Source organism: Sander vitreus, chromosome 23 (genome assembly GCF_031162955.1).
Source record: "Sander vitreus isolate 19-12246 chromosome 23, sanVit1, whole genome shotgun sequence".
Classification (NCBI taxonomy): domain Eukaryota; kingdom Metazoa; phylum Chordata; class Actinopteri; order Perciformes; family Percidae; genus Sander; species Sander vitreus.
The window spans coordinates 10,659,635-10,686,313 of NC_135877.1; the positions used below are offsets into that span (position 1 = coordinate 10,659,635).

At 39.9% G+C, this 26,679-nt stretch overlaps 1 protein-coding gene across 6 annotated transcripts in view; it reads right to left on the bottom strand.

The window, feature by feature from the left end:
• Positions 1–2,695: 2,695 nt before the first annotated feature.
• tfec (transcription factor EC) overlaps positions 2,696–26,679 on the bottom strand; it is a 48,460-nt gene continuing 24,476 nt past the window's right edge. The window contains exons 1-8 of one of the 6 annotated variants that reach the window (XM_078242891.1): positions 14,725–14,928; positions 10,286–10,540; positions 9,462–9,563; positions 7,200–7,320; positions 6,132–6,188; positions 5,908–5,983; positions 4,809–4,956; positions 2,696–3,932 (exon numbers count right to left, since the gene is read on the bottom strand). In XM_078242891.1, coding sequence (XP_078099017.1) covers positions 3,450–3,932; positions 4,809–4,956; positions 5,908–5,983; positions 6,132–6,188; positions 7,200–7,320; positions 9,462–9,563; positions 10,286–10,540; positions 14,725–14,781 — 1,299 coding nt within the window. In that variant the 5' untranslated portion in view covers positions 14,782–14,928 and the 3' untranslated portion in view covers positions 2,696–3,449. Of the gene's footprint in view, positions 3,933–4,808; positions 4,957–5,907; positions 5,984–6,131; positions 6,189–7,199; positions 7,321–9,461; positions 9,564–10,285; positions 10,541–11,020; positions 14,038–14,090; positions 14,179–14,724; positions 14,929–26,679 lie in introns of those variants that run through there. The other 5 variants (XM_078242893.1, XM_078242890.1, XM_078242892.1 and 2 more) reach the window with 5 other exon arrangements.

A 26,679-nucleotide genomic window follows, 5' to 3' on the forward strand; every position in this document is an offset into this window, starting at 1 on the left:
TTTGTGCTTGCATGTGCACATTTGTGTTTGCACACAAGCACATTTGATTAGGCTTGTTTGTGTGTGTGTGTGTGTGTGTGTGTGTGTGTGTGTGTGTGTGTGTGTGTGCGCGCGTGCGTGCGTGCGTGCGTGCGTGCGTGTGTGTGTTTGCCGTGCTCCAAAGTGAGTCACCTTAGCGGGAGGTGATTAAGAGTTGCCAATGGCAGGCTCGACAGGTGAGTGTGTTGTAGCACGCTGGCAGCTGTGGCATCTGCACAGGTGACAGCTTCTCCTGCTCAGTGGTGGTGTCAGTGTTGGTGGGTGGCAGCAGGTCTGACAATGTTGTTTTGGTGACAGAACGACTCCGCTGTGAGGTTCACTTCATCACTTCTTTAGATTTGTCAGTTTATACTTGGAAGTATAGGGACTACCCTGGACTTTAGCATATACTGCCATGTCACTATTCCATATGCGAAAGTACTGTTTTACCAACTATACACATTTTGATTGTTTTTTTTTAATTAATTTTGTTATAATCCACCACAATGTTCTCTGTTGTATCACACTCCTGTGTTGGGTTTCTTTTTATGAACATGCTGCACAGTGTGATGAAAAAGCACAGCCCATTGCTGCCACCTGCTGTTTGAAATGTGACACAGCAGCAGCCCTTTCATCCTGGGAGTTAGTGAGGTCATTCTTTCTTTCAGGGAGACCATTTTGCTGTGCATGCATTCGTGCCACAAAAAGGAAAATGGAAAGATTGTTTTACAAGGTGTACTTTTTTGGCACATATTGTAACAAGCTTAGAATCTGTTTCTTATGAAGGTGATTTGTTAAAGAGCAGAGGCTGTGAGAGAGAGATAGATGGGGAGATTTATAGGATTACAAACTTTCCCAAATTTGTTTTACATGTTCAAATGTACATACTGCTCTCAACATATGAATCTAATGCCTCTAACAGAACAGTGTTATCGGATACCTGCACTGTTTTCTCAGTCCACTGTAGACACTTCCCTTTGCATTTTTTTAAACCGTGGGTTGATGAACTGTGAAATTCTAAATAAAAAGTTGCTTGTTCTGATGTCACCGTTGCCTCATCCGACCACATTTCCTTTTGAAGACTGTGCATAACTGGCCTTGAACTTTGTCCATGATAGCCTTTGATATGGAGAGAAATGAATTGGTTAGGAAGTTTAATCTGACTTTCTTTTTTAGGGCAGAATGCTTTGTCTCTGGAGGTAAGCCTTGAAAGAGTTAATTATGTGTATGGGTATTACTGTCAATACTTTCATTAAGGTAAAGGGTATTCATTTGTATTCCCTGACTTTGACTTTTATCAATTCCAGGCGCCACACTAATTGGATTTGTGTATTTTTCTCAAGTTTGGTAATACGAGAAAGGAGAAGAAAAAAAACACTGAAAATCAAAATGCAAATTGAGCCTTTTGAAATTTCTCTTTCTTAGATACTCTTCATGAAAATCTATATTTACCTTCCATAACTGCTTTGGCCAATTACCCATAAACATCACTCACCACTTTGTAGTTGGAGTGACTGTACTCCGTAATGATTGATTGGTTCGGTCTTATTTGCGGCTAAAAAGGAGATGCGAGCGAGGAGTGTTTCGATTTCATTACAGAGAAACACTAATAACACTCATTCAAAAACATTAATTCAGAGAGGCTTTGATGAGAAATCCATTTGGGAAGTATTGGCATGTTTTATTTTTGATTTTGATTTTTTTTTTATAGTTTTAGCCTGGTCTTGTATAATTAATGCATGACTACAAGATTAGAAAACTACATGTTGATGAATGATTTTTGAACACTAAACAGTAAGACTTGAGTTTTTGATCGCTGTGTCACAAACAAACTTTCTTCATCAAACTTTATTTATGATACAAACAGTTTGTAGTCATATTCCTACAGTATGAAAGGACACTTGCTGCTTACCTCAGAGGAAAGTTTCTTAGCTAGCAGCTGTCCCAGCAGCTCTTTATTCCTCGCTATTGTTCCTCCTCAAGGGCTCATCAGCTCCCAGTAGGCTCATCAGAATTATTACTCCTCCTCTACTTGTCTTTATTATCCAATTTCCCTCCTCTCTCCTCCTTTCTGCCACTCATTGCCAATCAGCCACCTTGTAAGCCGGCCCTTCACCTTCCACTATGAAACTTCTCAGGCTTTGTTCAATCTTTTCAGCCCCCTGTCCAGCAAGATGAATTTGCAGTCAGTTTGCCACTTTTTTTTCCACTTTTTGTATCCTGTTTCTACCATCATGCCCCGGCTGTGTGTTGAGCTTCTTGTACACTTAACAACAGAGCAGAGTGAGAGATTTTATATGCGATATTGCTCATTTGTACAATCCAATGATAAGTTATGGTATTTTGTCAAAGATAGTTGGTAGCATAAGTCTTCCATTGAAAGTAAAACGCAAAAGACATTTGCTGTTTTGAATTCTAGAAATACATTATTATTATTTTCTCATTTTTGGGATCTCATTGTTTATGTAGCACTAAGTTGCAACACAAGCTAGTTTTTTGTATTGTTTGGAGGTGTATGAATGCAGACCTCGGGGAAATTATGTCTTTGAGATGACAACAAGAAGCCAAAATCAGGTTTACCAAAAAAAGGGGTTTCTTATATTTTTCCCACCCCTACTAAGAATAGAAAAGGTAACGTGTTATGTTGATAATATATATATATATATATTGCTGAAAAAATAATATATATATATAATTTTTTTCAGTAATGCATGGATTAAAACATACATAAATACATAAACACTTATTTAACAAAAACACTTAAAAGACACAGACAAAGACATGTTAGGCATTGCGGTGAGTACATCAGTCACTTGGGGTTTGAATAAGGCACATCACACAATCACAATCCCGACTGCAACTCTTTAAAAAAAATACTGTTGCGAAGTAGTGGTATTGTCATTTTAAAAAAAGGACATTTTTGGCAGGTTTCCAGTGATTATTTTCATATGTTACAGTGTACAGCTACCACAGAGTTAACCAAAAAATAAAATAAAACAGTAGACATGATCATTTACATTATGTATAAATGTCTCCCTTTTTCTTGTCAGTCTGTTTCTGCTCTGTCCGGGAGGCAGAGAAACATATTCACTGTCTATAGTAAAGTTAAAAAGAGCAGGTGGAAGAGCAGAAGGTCCATGAGCTGTTTGTGGTCCCGCTGAGCTTTGGAGAACGCAAACTTTGGTAGCCAATCGAGCTCTAACACCCACCTGATCAGCAAGCACTACACACTTTATATACAGGTGGCACTTTGAGGGGCACTGTCAGGTGTGTTAGCTGTCATTTAAATTACTTGCAACCCTGTGAGTGGTCATGCCAAGAGCCATCAGTCAGTCTTTTAGAGGCTCTGTGTATGCTTTTTCCCACTGGGGATTACAACAGTGTTGTCACGAGAAGATAACAAGAGTTTGCTACCAAGAGGGGGAGCACCCTTAAAGGTCGTCACCCTCTGCAGAGCTGAAGCTGCTCCTGCGGCTGCTATCCTTGGACGCGGCACCGGGTGAGCTGGCCGACAGGAGCGGGTCGGTGCCAAACGGCGAGAGGGGGTCATCCATCAGGATCTCGTCCAGCCGGTGCTCCTCCTTGAGGGTAGCGCTGAAGAAGTCTGTGAAGTGAGACAGCGGGTCGGAGAACGTGGTGCAGCCGTCGGCGCCTGGCATGTGATCCTGCGGCCCGGCAGCAGTGGGGATGGACGGCGGCACTCCGGCTATCCTCTGGAGGTAGTCGCTGTTGGGGTCCTCCTGGTAGAGTGGCGGCTGCTGGGGTTGCTGGGCCTGAGGAGACTGCTGTTGCTGCTGTTGCTGCTGCTGCTGCTGCTGTTGTTGTTGTTTGAGGAGATGGGAGGAAAGTTCAACTGTCCCCAAGGCTGAAGTCATGTTTGGGAGGCCATGTGCTCGTGCCTGGATCTCAAGCTCCTGGAAAAGAAAGGAGAAAAAAACACAAGTGTCAGTCTATGCAGATAATATCTCATTAAATGCTGAAAAAATGTGATGTCCTCCATTATGAGCAGATTTGCCATGACAACATCGTGTGGAGTAACGTCACCACCAAACTTATTCCATATCTCCTCCACATGCTGGTTAGGTTGGAGTGAGCCAGTTGGAATGAGCCTGGGAGTTTGGGTGTTGACAAACTCTTCTCCCACCCACACACACACACTGTTATCACAGTATATGACAGTAAATGATCAGCACTAATCACCTATCAGTCTCATCACAAAGGCCTGTTTGACCTTTGTTAACGTCAGTGGCGGTCAGTGTTTCCTGGATTGTTGTGTCATCTTTGAAGATGACTACAGATTTTGTGTTTTTCCCATTATTGGAGTCAACTCAGATAAACCACACATGTAGGGCTGACAGATTGAGCTCTCTGTCTTCACCAAACTGATCTTTGGCATAATGAAACATGCCCATTAGATGCTGCCTGGAGGAGACTGTTTTTAAATAAATCAATAAAGTGAAAATGCCAGTTTACTTGGATCTGCACTGGGACTAAGTGCTAAGACATTAGGACATTAGTGAGTTGAAAGGCCAACCGTTTGTATGAGTAAACTCGTATTTATGAGGCGGAACACTGGTTTTGTGTTAGTGGAACATAAGATATGAAATCTAGACATACTAGTTTATTACCACGCCTATAAACATTAATTTGTAGTACACAAATGTAACCGTGTTGTCCGACAAATATCTAAACTAAGTGATTTAATCTAATATTCAGTCTTCAAATGTGAAATAATCTTGATTTGTAGGCCTCAATTGGCCTTGTGCATTTAGACGGTTAGATTTGATTACCTGGATCCTCAGCAGTAGCCTCCTGTTCGCTTGCTCCAGCTTCTTCTGACGGCTCTCCAGCTCCCGAGCGTGCTGCTGCTCTTTCTGCAGCCACCTTATGTACTCCACCGAGGCCTTCAGGATGGTGCCTTTGTTCCAGCGCATGTCGCTGCAGAAAGGAGAAATGTAAAAGATAACCTTTTACACAGAACCCCCTGATGTCGGCAGAATATCCTCCGTAATAATAATAAAAAGAAAATGGGGGGAAAAGTTTTAACACAGGTTTTTTTTTTTTTTTCTTCTTCTTTTATGATATGAATAAGAAATGGTGATTTACATGGGGCAATTATTCATCCTTGGACATTACATGGGGACACTGAATGGGGATTTTAATAGAATAGTTAAGTAGCTACGTGGAAAGTCCATTCTCGTACCTCCTTGTTCGGTAAAATTAATCCCTGTGTAAAAATAGGTGAGGGAAAATGAGCTAAGTAGGAAGACGGAGGAGAAAATGGAGCATTGGACTTGAGGTGCTAGAGTGCAAGTCATTCCTTTGCAGATATTATTGCTTTTTTTTTTTTTAAGTAAAGGGGAGCTGTAGTAAAATTGTCCTTTTCCACACGAGTGAGACGTCGGTCTGATCCGCGCTAATAATCTCTTTTATCTCGTGTTAATGGCACGATGACAACGCCAACCTTCCATTTAAATTTAAAGCAAAGTTCAATTGCGAAAGATGGCCGGTGGATTTCAATTCAGCTCCACACTCCATCTCTATGTTCCAATTGTGCTTCAAACTTTGATTCAAATGGTGTGGCCTGCTTCTTTGCATTTGACCCTTTCCTCATCATTCATGCTTTGAGCTGAACTGCTGGGACCCAGAGAGAGGATGTACAGCTCTTGGAGCGTAGACTACAATGGAAGTTCAAGTGCACCCTTGAAATATGACTGAAATGTGCTTTAGTACTCATTTGAATTCAATGAACAACGTTTAGAGTGTCTTTGTGCTTAGAATTTAATATGATTCCCTGCCAGACAAGGTCTTGCAGTTGTTTTTAGTGACACGAAGTGAAGCAAAGCAGCGGCATTGTTTCAATAAATACATTTATATTTTGCAACTTACGGGTCATTCGACTTTGGTATGAGCGTCCCGAGCTCCTTAATTCTGTAGTTGATGTTGTATCTTCGCCGTCTTTCAACTAAGCAAGCAGAACAAAAAAGAAAGAGCAAGCGATGATTAGGACATTGTCAAGCCGCCGTGCAAAAGGCTAGACAGAAAAAGTCATTTTCAGATGATAAACTGTGAGGGAGTTGAAAGGCAGCAGGAGACAATTTCAAGACACTTACTCAGATTATGGTTGTCCTTTTTCTGTCTCTCTTTGGCCATCACTCTTGTGTCATGCTCTGTCAAAAAAAAAAAAAAATTCACAAAGGGGGAACAAATTGATTTAGGAACGCACACTAATTTAGAAACCGTAAGACAACCAACACAAAAGGTCCAGTCAGGTCATGGAGACACATATTCTGTTGTTCAGTGCGGGGGTCAGCCATAATGCGGAGTTTCCGTGCATTAGTCCTCACCACAGACACAAACTTGACCTCCTTACACACACACACACACACACACACACACACACACACACACACACACTCAAACACTGAATGAGCCCAATTTATCCACTCCGACATCTCTTAAGCTCATTGTGGATGGAAAAATAGGGATCACTTTTAAACTACCGTAATTACGACAGTTTAGCAAATTTGCCTGTCCAGGAGAGAGACAAAAATGCCAGTGCATCCATATTTGTATTCACATTCTTCCAAATTACATAATTGGACCTGAGATTGGATTTCCCAATTTGTCTCTGTTGATTCAATCAAGACAATTTAAACTCTGTGTAACAGCCCATTGTCCTCTCTGCCCACAGTCAAATGAAACAGAAGGCAATTTACTTATTTGTGCGTTGAGAGTGAAGGGTTCTTCGGGCATCCTTTCTGTTTCCAAAATCAATTGGGCTTCTTTGCTTGAAGCATGACATTAATAAGAAATGCCTTAAAGGGCCCTTTTGTTTGTTTTTGTTTGTTTTTTTACACCGTGACGAAAAGTCTACACGTTTCTACTGCCTATTAATGGAACCAGTGACAAGCACCACAACAAATTGGCTCAGACATTTGTCTCCTGCCTGACGCACGTTGCCTTTTTTTAACAAACGCAGGTACACTCTCTTCTTTGCAGCACCCACCAAGAGCTTCAATTTAGAAGAAATATGTCTTATTGTTTTATTTTAATTCCCCTAAATGCCTTTTTTTCTTCCAGCAGCATTTGTTTGATTTTAAACTTTTACAGCAATGTGAGCATGTAATTATTCATTAACTAGTTAGTTGTTTGATCAATGCTATGGTATGAGTGCATACCTGTGTATTCCCTTTTTACAGTGAGCTTTGTGGGGTTAGATGTGGGGCTCATTCCACCATTAGGGGCGTTCATACCTTGTTCACCCCCATAGATGTCCAGCATGCTGCCACTGAGGGACACCTAGGAAGGAGAGAAAAGAGGGGAGGGGGGGGAGAAAGAAAGAGAAATTGTCAGCCCAGGGGGAAGCATACCAAAACATTTGCATTTCACACTTTAGCAAAAGCCATAACACAAGTAGTTGTTTTTAGCTCCTGTTTGGCTTTGTTTATCGTTGACAAAAATGACAAGAGGCGAATATAGTGATCACAGCCTTCCAGAGAAGGTTGTCTGCCCCCAGGCCTCTGGCTTTGGACCTCCCAGCAGGGAGTTGTAGTATTGGCATGTCTCCCTCAGCAGGACAGGGCAAACCCAGTGCTGTGCTCGAGAATTGCTGCCATATTCCGATTCCCTGCTTATCTTGTTTCACAAAGAGTGAAAACAACCTAACAAGAAGTTACCCTCGCTTAAGCCAGGTCAATAAAGGGTCATCCTCCAGTCTTACTCCATCAAAGCCTTTCCTTCAACCCAGCCTTTAGCCATCTTAGATTTGGTTTGCATAGACAGAGTGCCTTGATCTGCTAATGCCACCATTTTCCAAACCCCTCCACTTTAAAGGGCTCCTAACACAGAGATATGCTCTGTGTTGAAAATAGCATCCCATTAGATGAAAAGGCTAGCTAGGTCAACTGCTTGAACAGAGGCAAAACTGTTTTCCTACGGGTCTCTTTTTGTCTGGGAAAGCGTGCATCATTTCTGCGATAATTATGTCTTTTCACGGACTGGGGAGATGTCAAGATATGGCGTGCATGTGTACACATGTGTGTCTAATTCGCATTTATGTATTTATGGGAAAATGCTACAGAGGCCACCATGCATTCCACGATGCGCACAGCCAATTCTATCCACTACATGTGTGTCATATCTAACTGCCAGACTGGTGAACATGATACGGCTGCATGTCAAGTCAAGAGATGGGAAGGAATGGAAGGCAAGAGGGAAGAAAAGAGGAGAAGAGACAATTCAGAAGAAACTGCAGACATTTCAGATATCTGCAGTTGGTTTAGTTTGCATGTGCGTTTTTCATTATCTCACCATGATGGGAAAAGAGGAGGAGGGGACAAAAACGCTTATCAAAATGAAAGATTGCAACAATTTCCCCACAACTCCTATTGTAATCACTTCAGTCCCTCTCCCGTCTGTGTTCCTGGATGTGTTGACATGGCGAAACAACGTGATGCATCGTACTGTATGACTAATTAGGATGAATTGATCCATTTAAGTATGGTATCATTTCTGAACAAGCCCATGGGGAGTGTATGCATTAGCCCAATCCAATGGCTCAGTAACTCTCTCCAACAAAATCTCTCACTCTTCACTCCTCTGTCGCGCTTCTGTCCTCATTTGAAACCTACTGGCTCTCCCATTCCTCCTCCTCTCCCCCCATGCCTTATCTTTTCCTCCCCTCCCTCTCATTCCCTCACTATCACAGTATCTGTTGTGTTTTGCTGTGTGTCACTTTATCTGTGTGTATGATTCTTTGTCTACCAATTTGGTGCTCTCTGTATTTAAGGAGTTAGGCTACATTCCCAGTGTTCCCATCCTACAAACTCTCCCTGTATTTGGCTCAGGTGTCGCTATGTTCCCCTTGTCCCACATTTTGCACCAGAGTTTTTTTAATTCCTTCTTGGCCATAAATCCTACTGATAGTACTTGTCTGTGGTGCTATTTCTAGTTGGTTGTCTTCTCAAGAATGGATCTTAGTTAGACAGTTACTATAACTGTAGCTTCTTCTATTGTCATATTGTTATTAAGTATATACATTTGTCCACAAACATCCTCTTTTTTTAACCTAATCTGCATTGTTGGTCTTCTTGAGTAATGTGAGAAATGTTGCTAAGCCCCAATGAACTTTGACTCATCTCCAGACTTAAGCTGACCCCAAACCAAGACAGGTCCCCTTTTTCCCAAGCAAGTCAAGCCTATGCCTAAATGTTTGGGTGGAGGAACCTTACTTCCAAGTCCCCATTCAACTTAAAAAGAGTGGAAGTCATTAGTTAAGGAACTTAACTTGACATAAACATAACTGCAATAATGTAAGCAGGTTAACAAACACAGGCTATGTTGCAGAAATCAATACAAAAGACCTTCAAACTGCTGATAGTCTGTCACATTTTAAAAAGTGTTACTATGTAGCTGTTAGTGTGATTGTGATTGATACTTACATTGTTTTGCATTATGATGTTAGACTCCATGCAATCCAAGCCTCCATCATTGAAACCGGATTCAAGACTAATTAGGTCATCAATAACTTCATCCATTGGAAACTAAAAGAAAACAGTAATTTCAGTGTACTTATGGACAGGCTGATGCTGTTTGTACCAGAATAGCAATACTGTCCAAGTCTGATCTTTTCAAAACTTAACATTCAAACCAAAATAGACCCGATGAAGGGGAGGGATCGTCACGAGACTAATTCAATAACTGACAAGTTCTCCACCGGCCTTGTCGTTAGTTAGTTAGCAGTGTTGGCAGGAAACACATCTATTATCAAACTAGTTTCCTTCTTTTGAAAGGGTTCTCTCATCAGAGCCTGCATGTCTGAAGTTATTGATGAACACATCATAGAGAGAGAGGGAGACCAATAATGGCATTACTTTGTTTAGATGATTACTTGGAACTACTTTCTGAGATTCAAACCCAATCAAGACATACAATTTAGAAGGTTACTAATGTTTTCAAATTCTATTACAGGTTGACTGACAGTCCAAACAAAGAGTTAGCCATGATTTATCCCTCTGAATTATTACAAAAACAGAAAAAAGTATGTTGACAGGAAAAAGAGTATTGACAGGAAAACCTATCAAGAATGTTGCGAAATCTACAAAAGTTATGACCCGCAGTTATGTTATGTTACCAGTCTTTGGTTGCGATTTCAATTTCCCAATCACTGCTAGACAGATTCCGAGTTTTCTTAATTTCAGTTCCATATATTCAGCAACATCATAATTCACATTCAGATGCTTTCTTTTTCCATAAACCCACTCACCTCGCTGTCGTGATTGGCCATTGTGAGGAGGGTAACGGGGCTGTTGGGGTTGCTGCCGTCGCTGACGGAGGGCATGTGTCCATTCCTCATGATCGGCACGGTGGCCAGCGGCTGGCCAGGGGCGTGTGGATGCGGAACGGCGTGGCCCTGCCCGGCCGAAGAGGCCAGCTTTGAGCCCAGCGTCAGGTACTGCTTGACCTGTTGATTCTGGGTCTGGTGGAGGTGGAACTTGGAGTTCTCCAGGTGGCTTTGTACCTGCAGCAAAAACAGACAAGTTCAGTTAGTAAGTAATCACACATTGTTTCTCATCCCACTGAAACCCGCTGACTAAGAACAGGTTCACAAGAGGTGTTCACAGCAGCTGTCGGCTTTGCCAAAAGATGATCTAATTCATCACAGAAATAGTTGTGAGTCAGTATTTCCCATTATTAGTCACTTATGCAGAGCAAATTTACAGACTTACAGCAGTACTATATTTTGTAGAACGCTCACATTAAAGCAAGTCATGTTTGACATGTAGCGTCTTAATGCCCTTTCTCAAGGAAAGTATTGCCATAGTCTTAAATTCACTACCAGTTTCTGACTGAAAAATCATACATACATATAGATACAGCCAGATGTCAAGATTGCCAAACCGGTCATACAAGCCTTACAAATATGTTACATTAGAAAATATGATCACACTGTTCAACAAAAACAATTACGAAGAAGTTTTCTAAATTTCGATATTCTTACATTTGAAGCTCTGGTTGCGTCCCGCATCGTGTAGTAACTGCAGTCGGTTAAGTGTGGCATTCTCAGAAAAGCAGATAATCTTCAAGTTGGTTTGTTTTGGCGGAGCAGCAAGTCAACTTTAAGGATCCAGATCTGCTGCTGCTATCCTGTTGAGCTGCTGACTCCCAGTAAGTGTCTTTACTTCCCAGTCCCCTACCAAAGTCTTATAAAGGGCCCTAAGTGAACTAATTAGGCCCAAAGCTGGGGGTTAGCCTTTATGTTGCGTAGTATGATAATCACTTCAAACACTGGATTGTCAGATCACCCAGTGTTTGATCACTGCAGGATATCTGCCTTAAGTGTCTATCACTAATTTATGTGGACCGCCCTTTTCTGTCCAACTGACCAATCAGTGGTCAGCTTCTAATGTCCTGTCCTTCCTGCTCCAGGGGTTGTGGCAGCACAATTGAACCTTGTTCCCCAATGACGGTTTTAAATAACTTGTATGCCATTTTAACCAAGCCTTTTCATTCAGTAATTTTTTCAATGTAGTATTATCAGTTTCCAAAGCAATAACTGCATAAAGCAATAAATCATTAAAGCTATTTTGAGATCTTTGTTACTGTATTTGAGAGCTATTTTCAGAGGGAACATCACCTAAAAATGTCTAGTTTACACACTGGTCTGTAGCTCACAAAGAAGCTCACTGTTGTAGCTTGCTTTATTAGTTCATGGCGTGTAGAGTATTTTTAGGTGAACTTAATAATACATGTATTGTTTGCAAGGGTATTATTATGTTAGTCTTTCCAGTTGTTGATGCTCATCTCTTTCACCCTTTTTTTTAAACTTCCTCTTAAAATGATTCTGTTCACTGGTCAACATAGCGTGCTCTGTGGACTTGCCTGATCTTTTTTATTTTTTATATCTACATGAATACTTATTCTCCATGACTGACCTCAGCTTATCAATTAGCAGTAGAAGACCAGTCAGATAAGCAACAATGCCGGTGTTTTACTTTAGCAGATTTAGTAGACTATGTAGTATGACATAACTTAATACGTGTAACTAATTGGTAAAAGATAATGTGATTATTAAAGAAGAATACATTTTTCTTCTCTCATACCCCCAACAACAGGTATATGGCAGCATCAAAAGCGAAACTGTGTAGCTTTGCTATTCAGCGGCATGTGCAGCTACTTGACAGTTATGGGATAATGCTAAACCCTAGTGTTTAGCTAAAATGCTAAGCTACATCAACACAAGTAGCACACTTAAAGAACAGCTAACTCCCTCTGTAATGTATAGCCTATTATACAGCTATATCTACCTTATGTTTGCTTGAAATTTGCTACTATTAGCCATTAGCTACTTGCCATATCTGATCAAATAAGGCTACAGCAACAAAACCCCTGAGTAAATACATTTGAGCAACAAGCAGTTTATTGCTTGTGATTTCAACTTTTAATTTTAAAGCAAGAATGTGTTATTTCTTCTCTCAAAAGAGTTGTTTGCTGAATTGATTAAATGAGTAGCTTGCTTGCAAGTAGCTTGCTAGTTTTCAGACTTCTTGCAGCAATGAACGTTTTTATGGTTAAAATGTCAACTAACACAACACTGCTAAACCGTAGGCATTGTTAGCCATGGCAGCTTTGGAATTGTACTGAAACTCTAACAGAAACATTAAATTCTTCTTGTCAGCTAGACTAGCTTCCTATTCACCACTCATCCACCTAACTAAGAACAGGCTGGCCACAATACTCAACTTGTCAGTACTGACTGAGAGCTTTTATCTGACTTCTCCAGGCCAAACAAGATGCCAGTTGTTAGCCAATCAACATTTCTTTCCACTACGGATAGCAGGAGGGATGCCAGGACTGCTACACACCACATATGCTTTGTGTGATAGCGTTTTTGTCCTTGTTTCACTTCAGTTTTCTCACTACTGTATATGCCGGAGACATGCTTGTTATCCACTTAAGGGAATCTGATTGGATTTGAGAGGTAATGGTGCTTCAGTCACAGAGGCCAACCTCGACAATGGCAGGCCTGTGTATGTGTGAAGAGGACATACTGAAAATTATCAATGCCCGCCATACACATGGGACAGGAATGAGATAAGAATCTAATCAATCAAGGATCAAGTTTGGGATTGTAGTGACTATTCTGATGTTTGAGACACTTTTCTCAATATGGCTACTGGCACCTGCTACAACAATTGAGGCAGTGTTTCAGATTACGGTTAGAGAAGAGGTCACAGGATCACTTTCCATTCACAAACATTTGCAGTTATTCCTGACATGCAAACCTTTCGAATAGTTTATAGACAACAATTCACTGATATCAAAGCGAAGATATCACTCAATGTGTTTAATTTTTTGCTTTTCTACACATATATTTTTGCACAGTTTGCTTTATTATGTTTCATGTTTTAACGTTTGGAAGCAGAAAATAATATTTGTCCGGTTTGCGTTTGTACTTCCTGCGTCCAGTCAAAAGATATAAACTTGACTGAGATCAGCTGCACCTCCCTAACTTCATTATCTTCATAAGAGACATTCAAACCACAAAAATAAAGATTACAGAACAAGACAACGCACTCATTCAACACACGCAGTCTAATTCTTTCTTTCTTTCTTTCTTTTTTTCTCAATCAAACTTCTCCTGACTCTTTCACTAACATAATGTGCATACTTGCAGGGATCTTAAACCACACGTCAATGCAGCAAGTTGATCAAATCCAACACATACTCTACTTATGCTCTGCTGTGATGTCGCATCACACGTTTTCCCCAGCAGTTATATAGAATATCTAATTCACGCAAGCCAATAACTGCAACTATAACGCATATTACAGCATTGCTCAAATAACAACTCTATCGCCCTCAAAGAAAATAACCATTCATCCTGCATTACAGGACACACTGTACATTCCCAATTATATCCCAATTATAAAATTCTCCACTATAAGATAAAAACAATTTTAGATTAAAAACACACAATCAATGCTAAATCTTCAGTTTCATATATTCTTTCAAATCATGATTTCCTCAGCCTCTATTTGTAAGATGCATTTAATAGTGATGTGATTTACCTCAGAGTTAAAAGGTGTATTTCTTTAGTCCCACTGAAAATGCTGCACTCATACTGCCATTGTAACAGACAAACTCACAGGTGTTCCCTCTAAAAAGGAAAACTCTTGCCTAACTCAGTTTCAGTCTTGCCCAAGTTCTCCTTTCACTTCAGAAAAATCCAACAACTTATGAAACACTGGGTGATGGTGACATTAACTAGCTGTACAAATTATGGACAAAACCTAGTAGGAGGCTTGGATTAATTTCTGCAAAATGTTGTATTTTACAATATATTGTGAGTAACAATGCTCGATTAATCTTTTCCCATCTTGAATCTACGGAGATAAGATGAAAGTGGAACAAAAAGCCTACTCAGACTTGCTTACTGTATTTTTGCTGAGCCTGCTAACCAGTAAATAGCTGTAACCACACACCATAGATTGTGAAATGTGAGGGAAAATAAGACTGGGATAGCAAACTGATCAGTAAATCTGCATTCCACGGTGGCTATTGGTTGTAAATGCATGCCTTTTATAAAGCACAGACAATTTCTCTTGCATGCAAACACAAACAACCGCACACATAGTTGCACACATACACTTTTCTGATCTTGCCCTGATTTGTCTGGCCTGTTAGCTGAGTTGCTCCCCCTACCTGTAGAAGTTGGATTTCTGTCATGGTGATCACTTTAACCACACAACAGCGACTCATGGCTCCCAATTTGGCAGTGTCTCCAACCACAGAAGCTGCAAATTCTTACAGAAGAACATGGACTGTCACGGCTACAGCTGTGTCTCACCGAGACAGGGGGAGAAGAAGAAGACAAAGAAGAAGAAGAGCGGTGCCACAGCCTCCTTGCTGAGGTTTTGCAGAAATATCGGAAAAGAAGGCATGACACATCAGCTTATTTGGGAGCCGCACGGGCCGTTTCCTGTGTGTGTGTGTGTGTGTGTGTGTGTGTGTGTGTGTGTGTTGATATGTGTGTGTTTTTGGTCAGGGAAAAAGCCTGACAGAGGCAGAAATACAGATGGCAGTTAGGGGGGTTGGAGTGTGCATGTGTAGGGGGTGTAATAAATTGACAGAATGTGAGTTCCTGCTTGTGGATCACCACACTTTCCTTCCTGCAGAACATCCAGCCCAGCTCAGCACATTCTCCCAGGTTATCTTCATGACACCCACTTCCCTTAGAAGGCTTTTTAACCATCAAACTACAGCCACAGATTGAACTAGGGAAACACACAGACATGTAATATGTTTATGTGTGCAAATATAGGCTACTAAACCACACAGATGTACACTCACACAAAGTTGTTATCATGTCCCAGTCACTGTCAGGCCACAACAAAGGCCAACATAGGCCTTCCCAGAATGGCTCTCAAAGAATTCCTGGACACAGCAAAACTGAACCAAGGTCATTGCAAATCCTCGCTGTATGTGCTAGGGGCACTTTTATGCTAGCCTCAAAATAGCTATTTTTAAAACACTAAGAAGGCTCGACACAACATGAAACTTTGCTCGAAGTATCACCAGGGGCTCTACACCTTAACGAAAGCATTGACAACATTGTAGGTCTTGTTGTTTCCGGCCTCAGCCATTTTATCGGTCAAAAACAATATATTTCCGAATGCAACATAACAGGGAGGAGAGTAAAGATGGAAAGCTCCTAAAGCTTAGTTCCATATAAATACACAGATTATTTCTTGTTTTGTCGTTATTGAAAAACAATATTGACCTCGTAGTTGAAAAAGGAGCCTCATATGGAGTCCATTCATTCACATTCGGATATCGACTCGTTTTGACTGCCGAGGTGGTAGTGGCCGCAAACAACAAAACCTACGATGAGTCGTTCAAAACCTTTTTTAGTAAACTCTGGGTACACAAACAATGTTGTCAATGCTTTTGTTAAGGTGTAGAGCCCCTGGTGATACTTCGAGCAAAGTTTCATGTTGTGTTGAGCCTTCTTAGTGTTTTAAAAATAGCTATTTTGAGGCTAGCATAAAAGTGCCCTTAGCACTCTCATTCAAAAGGCCATTTGACCGAAAAACGAAAATATGGTAAATCTTAAAAGTGGCGATTCCATCCTAAATATGCTTTTAAACGAAAGTTTGACTCGGGTACATTCACAAAAAGACCCTAGGTTGCATTTTGGCGAGAGTTACGCTTTAAGCCTAAAGTGAAATCCAGCATGGCCCTGTGTCCTGAAAAATGAAGACTAACAGTTTTATTCTCACGGCTGATTCAAAGATTATTGCAAACATTAACTGAGGTTTTTATATATGTTTTTGATACATTTTAATAAACACATAATAAGCTTAATTTAAGGGTGATGAATGTAATGTAAAGCAAATTGAATCACAATTATTCCGATAAATCAAACCGGTTCAGTTTAACACTGTACTGCACAATAAGCTAATTTCTCCTCTCAGCTGGTAAATTGCAATTTGTCCCACTCGTGTCCATGGTGGATGATTTCATTACATAGAGAATGCCTGTCTTGATACTATCTGTACAGTAATATCTGCAGAAGGGACTTCTCATCACAACCAAAAAGATGAATAACCTGTAGTAAGTCTCAGTCAGCTGGATGGGTGAGCATTATTTTGCTGCTGTTGAGGGTCAACATGTCAGCAGTTCTTCACGTCTGCTGTGTCATCGTGACACGTGTGTATCCATGTATCTGTTGGTACACACACATCACCGTTTGTTGTATGTTGTTTCTTACAACTTCACCATTACCCACGTGTATATTTGTCTGCTTCTTGTTTATTTGATGCCCGCTGTGTGTACGTGATTTATCAGATCTAGCCAAATTCCTGGCTGGCCATTTTTGGCTCATCTTGGGGCAGGCCACAAATGCTCACCTTTGTTAGTCCCCCTGCATGGCATGTTTGAAACATCAGGGACTTCCTGTAAGAGTTGGCCTGCTTCTGAGACAACACTTCAAAGTGCAGCTCCCACATCTGAGGACTGTTTTATCCTGCTAGAAAAGGAATGCATAATGGACACGGCACCACTGCACTTTTAATGACTCATATGAATTAAATATTATAGCAATTTTAACTGGATTACACGTGAAACTATGTTTGAGCGTGTGTGTGTTTGTACTTGTTACCTTGATGAAATATTTAATTTATGAAAATAGGCTGCCTCAACAGTGATGTAAAAAATAATCAGACTTCATACTTAGAGTAAAGAAAGAAAATGACTGATACTCAATGGAGTTTGGATTTTAAAAAAGTATTTACATTTAACATTTCTCACCAAAACACACTAGGTATATTTCTGAGGCCGAACAGAGATTTGAAATGTATTTCCTGCATCGTAATAAACATTATCAGCGCAGTTTATTGTTGTTGTTTTCACGACCACTTTTTTGCATTTCTGTTCTTAAGTCCTTATGTATCAAGGCTGTGATTGTGGCATGCACAAGCATGTTGTTGCTAGTCGAACATAAAATACAAACAATATTATATTGTTATGTAGAAAATCTTTAAAGGAAAAAAGACGGAAAGCTCCTCAACAGTTTGATTACTTTGTGTTGTACTGTTTCTTTGGTATTTTATTTCATTTTATGGCGGCAAATTTGATGTTGCAAAGGGAAGGATCTGTCAGAATAGTATTTTATTGATTAGAAAACAAGTTCATTTTGTAGCAAGTTGTAGTCTGAGTGATTTTATAAATATATATATATATATATGGCTCGGGAAAGGGAAGTTTGGGGTCCCCTGCTGGAGCTACTACCCCCGCGACCCGACCCCGGATAAGCGGACGAAGATGGATGGATGGATATATATATATATATATATATATATATATATATATATATATATATATATATATAAATAAAAGTTTTACTTAAAAAATGTAGATGTAAATAAAAGTTATCAAAAATAAATATACAGTGTGTACATAAGTACACATACTGTACCTTAAATAACATACTAAAGTACACTGACGAAGTATTTCTACTTTGTTACTGACTAATTTTCTTAAAATTTTGCCAATAACAGACATTACATTATAACAGTTTCAGTCAACTGAAAGACTTCAGAAAGTTGGGTGAGAGGGGGAGGACAGAGGAGGATGCAGTGCAGCCTGTCCCGCAACCCGTCAGTGAAAAGGAGATGTAATTAGTCGAAATGGAATAATACAATTTATGCTGCTAAACCAATCAGAGCACAGAATTCTCTGTGAGCAATGAAAAGGAGCATGTGTACAGTATGTACATGTACTGTTTGCACACACAGTCCCTAACAGAGACACATACAATAATGAAGGTTACACATTTTCTTGGATGTCCTGTTGACAGATTAGGTTGTTGTATGGTGTACAGTATGCCACCTAAACTAGTGAGTGTGTTTGAGTGTGTATCAATCAGTATTGTCACTAATGGTTTATTCTCTAACCTCTCTAGTTAACTTACATGTAGTCTATATTCACGATGTTCCACTTCCGGAAATTCCGCCGGATTTAACTCATTTAGGCCGGATATCCGTTACCTTGGGCTTTCTTTGTGTTGGCATTTTAAACTCTGGTGGATTTATGAGGACTATGGTTAACCTTTTCTCAGATCTCTGCAGGGTAAATCCAGACAGCTAGCTAGACTATCTGTCCAATCTGAGTTTTCTGTTTCACGACTAAAACTTTTGAACGTACACGTTCCACCAAAACAAGTTCCTTCCCGAGGCCATTTTTCAGAGGCACCATTGCTCCACTCTGCGCTTAGCGCCGCCCAAGACGACTGTGATTGGTTTGAAGAAATGCCAATAAACCAGAGCACGTTTTTCTCCCATCCCAGAATGCTGTGTGGACTCGCCAGACCATCCTCCGCAGCGCTGTGGAGGAAGGTCTGGCAATGCGAGACTAACTTACATGCAATACCGTAAAACTGAATGCAAACATAGCCCAGAAAGGTTTGCTGAATTAAAAAAAAAAATGAGAACATACTTCATCAGTTACAGTTAGAATCACTCATAGTAGTTTACAATCAGAATTGTTTTTCTGACGTATTCTCGTTATAACGTGATTACCAGCATCCATGACTGTCCTCTTTAGCTAATGCCAAGATAATAAGGTTGACATCACATTACAACATCCTAACATGTTGCATGATGTCGTGCCTTAGTGTAGTCTAGGCGCTTAGTGTTTTGTTCAGGAATAAATCAAGATATACATCAAGACATATACAGCTGATTCAAGCCAAACATTTGCTATTACAGATACTAAAAGACTAATCAAAACACATTTTAGATGCAACTTACCATTAGACATAACATAATTGCATACAAAGTCAATAGAGATATGTGAAGGGGAACAAATAAAAATAAACCGAGAGCTAACTACCATCATATGTTACCAGGCTTAAAATGTTTCAAGCAAAACAAACGCCGCTTTTTACAAGGCTTACTTAATCAACTTCATAAATGTAGAGAGACGTGAAGAAAAGGAAGAGAGACTGGAATAACATCTGTACACTCAATTGGCTGTTTGGGGCAAAGAAACAGACAAAAATGGTCCAGCAGTCAAATTTACACCAGGTCTAAACATACCTTTATTAGGCCTTTAGTCAAATTTGATATTTTTGTTGGGACAGCCTAAAAACATAAACTTGTTGTCACTCTAAAGACGTAAAGATGCACGTAATTCTTTAACTGAATTTAAAATGTAAAATCTGAATTCATTGATTATTATTATTATTATTCTGAATTTGATATTGGTACTGTAAACAGCATATTCCGTTTGGATATTACGAATAAGGCCTTTTTCCGAATATAGCACTTTCCGAACAAAGCCTTAGTGCGTTACTTTTTTATATTAATTAACGTCTGTTACAAATGGTGTCGTCCGGCGACTTTCGCGGGCAGAAAATTGAGCGAAGATAATTACCTCTTCTGAACAGTCCATCCATCCATGTTTTTTTTTAATCCTCCTTGATTACAAGCAACTGCATGGCGGAGGGGTGGGGGTGGTGCGCGATCACGGAAGACTTGTATAATTTCGATGCGCCAGTTTTGTTGTCATTACTTACAGTTCCTCATGGGGGAGACAGAAACTACGCACTATAGCTTTAAGACATGTGGGATATGCCGGTATTATTCTGATTTTAGAAGCATTCTTTGGACATGTATACAGAGCATTCGGAATATGTGTCTCAATCAGGGTTTTTTTTACGGCCTCTTACCTGTTTATGGCTTATGGTCAGCTCTGTGCGTTCTATTTTTTATACTCTATGTCAGTTTGCAATGCTGCGGTAGAGATTCATGCCCAAAAGAAAAGCCTACATCTCTGGTTGGAAGGAGAAACACATTTATTTTTAAACGTTATGAAAGACTTGGATATAAACAGGTTTTTGGATATGCGCAAATATCACAGCGGAGACCTTTTCAAGAAGCTTGAAGGAATGAAAGAGTGAGACTGAGTTTGCACGGTCTAACAAGTCCGCCACCACTGGAAAACTTTGAAAAATTCCTTTTTTACATGGCTGCATGTAAACTGAAATATTAGTGGAATATTTACTTTCATTAGCCATGTTGTCTTTATTGGAATTAAGGCAAACACTGGAATACTGTGTGTATGAAAACATAGTCATTGATAAAAGGGCATACAGGTAAAAAAAACAAAAGGAAATGGGATCTAATCTTCACCGTTCAAAGGCAAAGCTGCTGAGCAATACAGAGCAGATGATTTTGGGTAAACTGCTGTAGTGGTTACGGTCCTGAAAGGGGCACCTCATCCTTGACCCTCACTGTCCAGTGAGCGAGAACAGGATAGACCGGTGCTTAGCGTTGCCCCTCTGAATGATGTCAGAAAGCTGTACTGTAGACAACTTTAATCTCTCACTTTGGCAGACAGTGAAAAGAAGCCCCCGGTGGGCTCCAACTATAACTATGAAGATGAAGTCTTATTAAAATTATGCACATGATTGATTGCGAGACAGTCCCAGCTCACCAAAGTAAAAGCCTTTCAAGCCTGGGCAACAGCCTAAAGACAAAATGCTCACTACACAGAGAAAGCAATTTATGTTACACTCTGAAAAGAATCTTTTACATTTCTTGATTTGCAGTTAAAGGTGCTGTAGGTAGGATTGTGAAGATCCAGGACTTAGCCAAAAAATTTTAACATCAACAACTTCTCCGTTCCTCCCCCCTTTCTGCTAAAGCCTAAAACGTTCTCCTAAGCCACACCCCCCACAAGGGAGAATGAATGTGTGTGCATGAGCAGTGATTGACACGCAGTTAGACACCGCCCCTGGCCCTGATTGGTGAATCTGAACATGGAGCGGTGGATTTTGGCAAATCGCACTACAGGCTGTAGGTGGTGCCAGAGGAGCCAGATTTTTTTTTTTAATTACCTGCTTCGTGAAGTTCTACAACAAACATAGGGTCAGTTTCAGCAAATGTGACAGAAAGTCAGTTTTATAAGTCTTACCTACTGCATCATTAACGTTTAATGACGGGATAATAAAACAATGTGCTGTTTTTTTTTATCTTAATTGCCTCAATTTTAAATACTTTATTAAGATATTTATTTGAAAAATAAAGTGCTTTTTTTTTTTTTTTCTTTAAATATCTAGGATTTTCTGTCTAGACAACAGACATTAGTAAAAGTCCATGATTACTTTAAAAAGAGGAGCTATAACAGCATCTAACATAAGAAAACAGGTCATGTCAGGGTGTATATAGCCTGAAACGCAAGTTAATACCACAATGGAGTAATTTAGTTATTGTTTCTAAAAAACAATTAAGAAAAAGGTTGAATTACTAAGTCATTTGAACTTTTCATTAATTCTTTTTAACTTACAAAGTGTGACATAAAAATAAGGGGACACCAGATTCAAGTGTTTTGACTATTTGTCCACTTTGCAAACATTTAAAAAAAACTTGGGTTTGACTGTACTTCGCTCTATTAAACATTTCTCTTATTCATTTTTCCATAACACCCAATATTTTATTAAAAGGAATAAAGAGGGCTTACAGTATATCACTCATGGGCATTATCCATCTGTCTCATTCCAGTGTATTTACCTGTGTCCCCATAGTACAAGTCCATAGTAATATCCTGTATTAAACCATTGATTATAAAGTAGTTATGATCTGAAGGTATTGTCCAGACTGTAGCAGAACAAGACCAACAAGAATAAATGGTCCAAACTCAATAAGGGAGATGAAGTTGAGATACCGTATATTGATTACTCCCCCGTTCCCCCTCCCTTAACTTGATTCTGGGAAATTAAATAATGCAAGAGCTGTTTAATGAGAACTAAGCAGAAAATGAAATATACTTTGGCTAGAGGTTTCAAGTTTCCGTCTCACACTTGTTTAGGTTGCATACTGGAGCATGATTGACCTCTAAACTAGTGCTGATGTTACAAAATGATCTTGCATGTACATGTGTTAAACTAAGATTTGAGGTGAGCACAGAGAAGCTTTCCTCCTTCAGCAGATGAAGATGATCTGAAGGTCCAGACTGAAAAAATATCCAATAATACTGTTAGGGAGAAGCGAGATTCTCAACCAAAAACCAACCAGTGTACGTATCTACCAGTACATTGCCATTGTCAGGGTTGCTACAGTGTCGAAACACTCTTCTTCATTGAGTTTGACAATAAAAGAAACTTAGTTGAGATAAGTTGCTGTCAACAGTACCTGGAGTGATTCCTCTTGTTTTTGTGGACATTATAACTGGCTTTTAGGATACTTTAGCTCTTTCTGAAATCATTCACAATTTAACAGTTCACTTCCACAATATGTAGAGAATTCTCCATAGTAGCATACTGTATAATAGTGCATCAGATGGCATTTTGGGACTCACAGGTAACTCCTTTTATCAGTGGAAGTCATTTAAATATTCTCCTTTCCCCTTTCTGTGCAATGTATAAAGGTATTTAGCTCTCAGTTAGTACAGTAGTCCTTAAATGTACCATTTTTACAATGCATTATGGGCTAAGTATAATCATTCTCACTAGACATTTGGATAAGCTGCAAAATGGCCATTGGCCACTTATCTACTACTTTAAGCAAACTATTTCAACCATCTGTCCACTATTTTTGGCTTTTTAACCAATTATCATTCACCACTAACCATTTATTCATTACTTCTAGCTCTCTATTTCAACCATTTATGAATTACTTTTAGCTGACTGTTTCAACTGTTTATCTGTCACGGTTTAGACTTCTCTGCTTGTTGCTTGCTAACTAGTTGTCGTGCACTCTCAACTGCAACCTGTTTTGTTCAGGTGTTACACCTGACTCAATATGTGGCTCTATTTTATAATCAAATCATAAATCAGATTTTTTTTAAATTTAGTTGAGAATCACTTGGGGAATCATGGGAATCTCTTTGCTACAGTACAGTACAGTGAATAGTGACTGGAAACGTTATGTATATATTTCCTAAAAACCTGCTTATCTTTGTGCAAATCTTAAGAGAACTACAAGGAATAATATAATTGAATAAGATTCAGCTGAATATAGTATAGATAAAAATCTAAAATATTTCAATACAGCTCCTTTTGAAGCTCAACATGGCATAAAAAAGAAGATGCTACTCTCCCTAACCAACATAAAGTGCATTTGTGGGCTAAATTTGCAAGCCGCTGTTCAAAAGCTTTTGGGGGAGATGTATTGATTACCCCTCCTCCGTTAACTTGATTGTGGGAAATTAAATAATGCAATAGCTGTTTAATGAGAACTAAGCAGAAAATTAAATCAACTATGACCTTACCAGAACTAGTTATAAATGGTTAGTGCTGTGGACAAAGAGCTGTTTGTTCACTCTGTTTGGCTATCTGTCTCTACCGTTTGAATGAGTAAGCTGCTGTGACGAATGCAGGAGTGCCAGTGCTCCTCATCCCAGCGATGTATGAGAGGAAGACCAGCAATGAAAGTGAGAAGAGCTCAGGCTTTGATCACATGCAGGTCTGGTCAGTTTTATACTGACCTGCATCCAGGCTATGTTGTTGTTACATCAAAGTTCCTGTGTATTAGCTTGAATCCCTCTTAGGCAATATTATGATCATGTGCAATCCCAAATTCCAAATGAATAAATGTTACTAAATGTTACTTTTACTGAAAATTCTCCGTCCTGCCCAAATTAGTGTAGTATAGAGCACATAAATATCTTTTTTCCCCTTTTTGTTAATATAATCAATATCTAATTATTTTCCGGTTCTTTTATTAGATCATGCTACTCCACCCGCTGTCTCGGGTAAATTGGGTAATTAGCTGTGCCTGAGTTCAATTTATTTTTTCCATCATTTAGTCGCTGCCAGTTCCAAGTGTGTTACAGAGTTTCTGCCAATTCCTCCGGCATAGACTACCACGCGCCTCCTCAGATGCACATGCCAGCCACTTCTTTTCCCCGTATAAGGTTCGCCAAAACTAAACAGCTGCACCATCATCTCAGACCTGGTCCTTTGCAAACTTCACATGCGGGACTTGAATGACCCCCTGGACCCAGAATTGAGCCAGCATGTTTGGTTTTAACCTCCAACCAAGAGGAAGCAACTACATGTCATTCATAAAGGAAATTGTTGTGTTTTAGTTCTAAACCTCGTATAACATTGACAGACATATCTCCACAGCGCTGTGGAGTTAGGTCTGGCTACATCACACATACATTCTGGGATAGGAAAAAAAAAAAAAACTCTGGATTGTTTGCATTTCTTTAAACCAGCCACAATCGTCTTAGGCGGCACCAAGCTCCGTCACAGCAACGGTAGCTCTGCAAAATAGTGTTGAGAAGGAACTTGTTTTGGTGGAACATTTGCACCCCACAAAAGAAAATGGCACATACAATATTAACTGAAGTTAACTGTTCACACAATACAGTAACGTAAGCTATTTAAATTTGCTGGATACATGGTTAAACATAATTTGCTTACCAGTGTATTGTTGTGTGTACTTCGTCAATAGCAATCCTCTAATATGGGTCCCAAAACATCCTAGTTAGATAGTAAATGCTGTAGTAAAATCTTTACAATCATTCTCCAAAAGAACCAAGCAGACCTGCCTTGTTTCCTGATCCAAATTTTCTTCAAAACCTGCCATTTTCAGCGTGTAGGTGGCTAGCTTGAAATTTGTTGTTGTTTCCCGTAGCGAACAGAGTTTAAGAACGGCAACAGGCAGAGAGCGGAAGGTGAGGGACGTCTGTCAGGCAATTATCCTGGGAATGTACTTCCGTTGATCCAGACTAGCCTTAACCTAACAACACGTGGGATGTCAGCCCAGGATACCAAGAAAAAAACGTCAATATTGGACGAATTCGCACCTCACAGTATGAAAGAAGCAGTATGTTGGCACAAAGTTAGGATGTGAAGGTCAGGGTGGTGGATGGGCGTGTAGTGAGTCTAACTTTAATGCAGGAGACTGGAATACGCTTCCCATAGACCAACATTAACCGTAACCTAAATCTGAGTTTTAGTTCCTTAACCATAGGTTATTTGCCATAACCACAACCTTTCCCTAACCTTAACCATGCTGTTGTTGCCAAGGCGAGAATGGTAAAAACATTGGCTTCCATCCGCCTTCCTGTCCTTGAATTTAACCCCGGGTTTTGAAGAATTGTCCAAAATCTGCGTTCTTTTCTGGCAGTAGCATAAGAGATACAAAGCACAAACCCTGCTCATCCGTCCATCCCTGTATTTACCCCCGTCTCCACCCACAGTGTCAAGAAAATGACCATAATCCTTTTAACATTGAGGGGCCCTATCTTGCTCCCGGTGCAGCACAAAGCCCAGAGCAAGTGTCTTTGCTAGTTTAAGACCGATGCAGTTGTCAATTTCCAGTCCAATGCCCACGTCGTTTAAATAGCAAATGCACCTGGGCCCATCTGTGCGCCCATGGTCTTACAGGGAGGTGTGTTCAGGTGCATTCTTGGCACATTGCTATCTTGTGGCAGCAGAAAGTGATCGCACCACTGACCAACAAAAACCAGGTCTAAAGTCAATAACGCAGCATTTTATTGTTATTTTAACAGCGCAAATATTTTAGGCTTGTGCACAGCGCGGGCACACTATACTTGTTACACAAACACGTGTAAGCAGCATACAAACATGCAAAGGATTTTTTTTTTTTTATATTACAATGTAAAATAGTTTTGGTGGCATAGTGCTCGTGCCATATATGATCTGCTCACGCGCTTTCACTTCACGCACGAGCAGATCAGTTTCTTCTCCTGAAAATCTCTCCTTCCTGCTTAGCAAATGCACCATCGTAATAGAAATGCGCAAAGGTACGAACGTGCCTGGCTTTTAAAGGGAATGGGAATTGACACTCTGATGTCATCTCCAATTCCCATGTTACGCCCAAAACACACCTATGATTAATTAAGTGTACAACCCTTTTGAACCATGCGCCTGATGCAAGGACCCTTTTTTCCACCGTTAAACTAGCAAAAGTGGATTTGTACACGCCCTAAACACACCTGCGCCAGGCGTTTCACGCTGTGCGCTTAGATCGTTAAAATAGGGTCCTCAGTGTGTAGGATTATAAAAAAAAACGTGGACAATTGTACTTTTATAATGCATTATACTTTTTTTTTTAAGATCCACTCCTGGCATGTTTTACAACATAAAAATTTATAATTTCAGTAAACTAGTTCAACATTCTT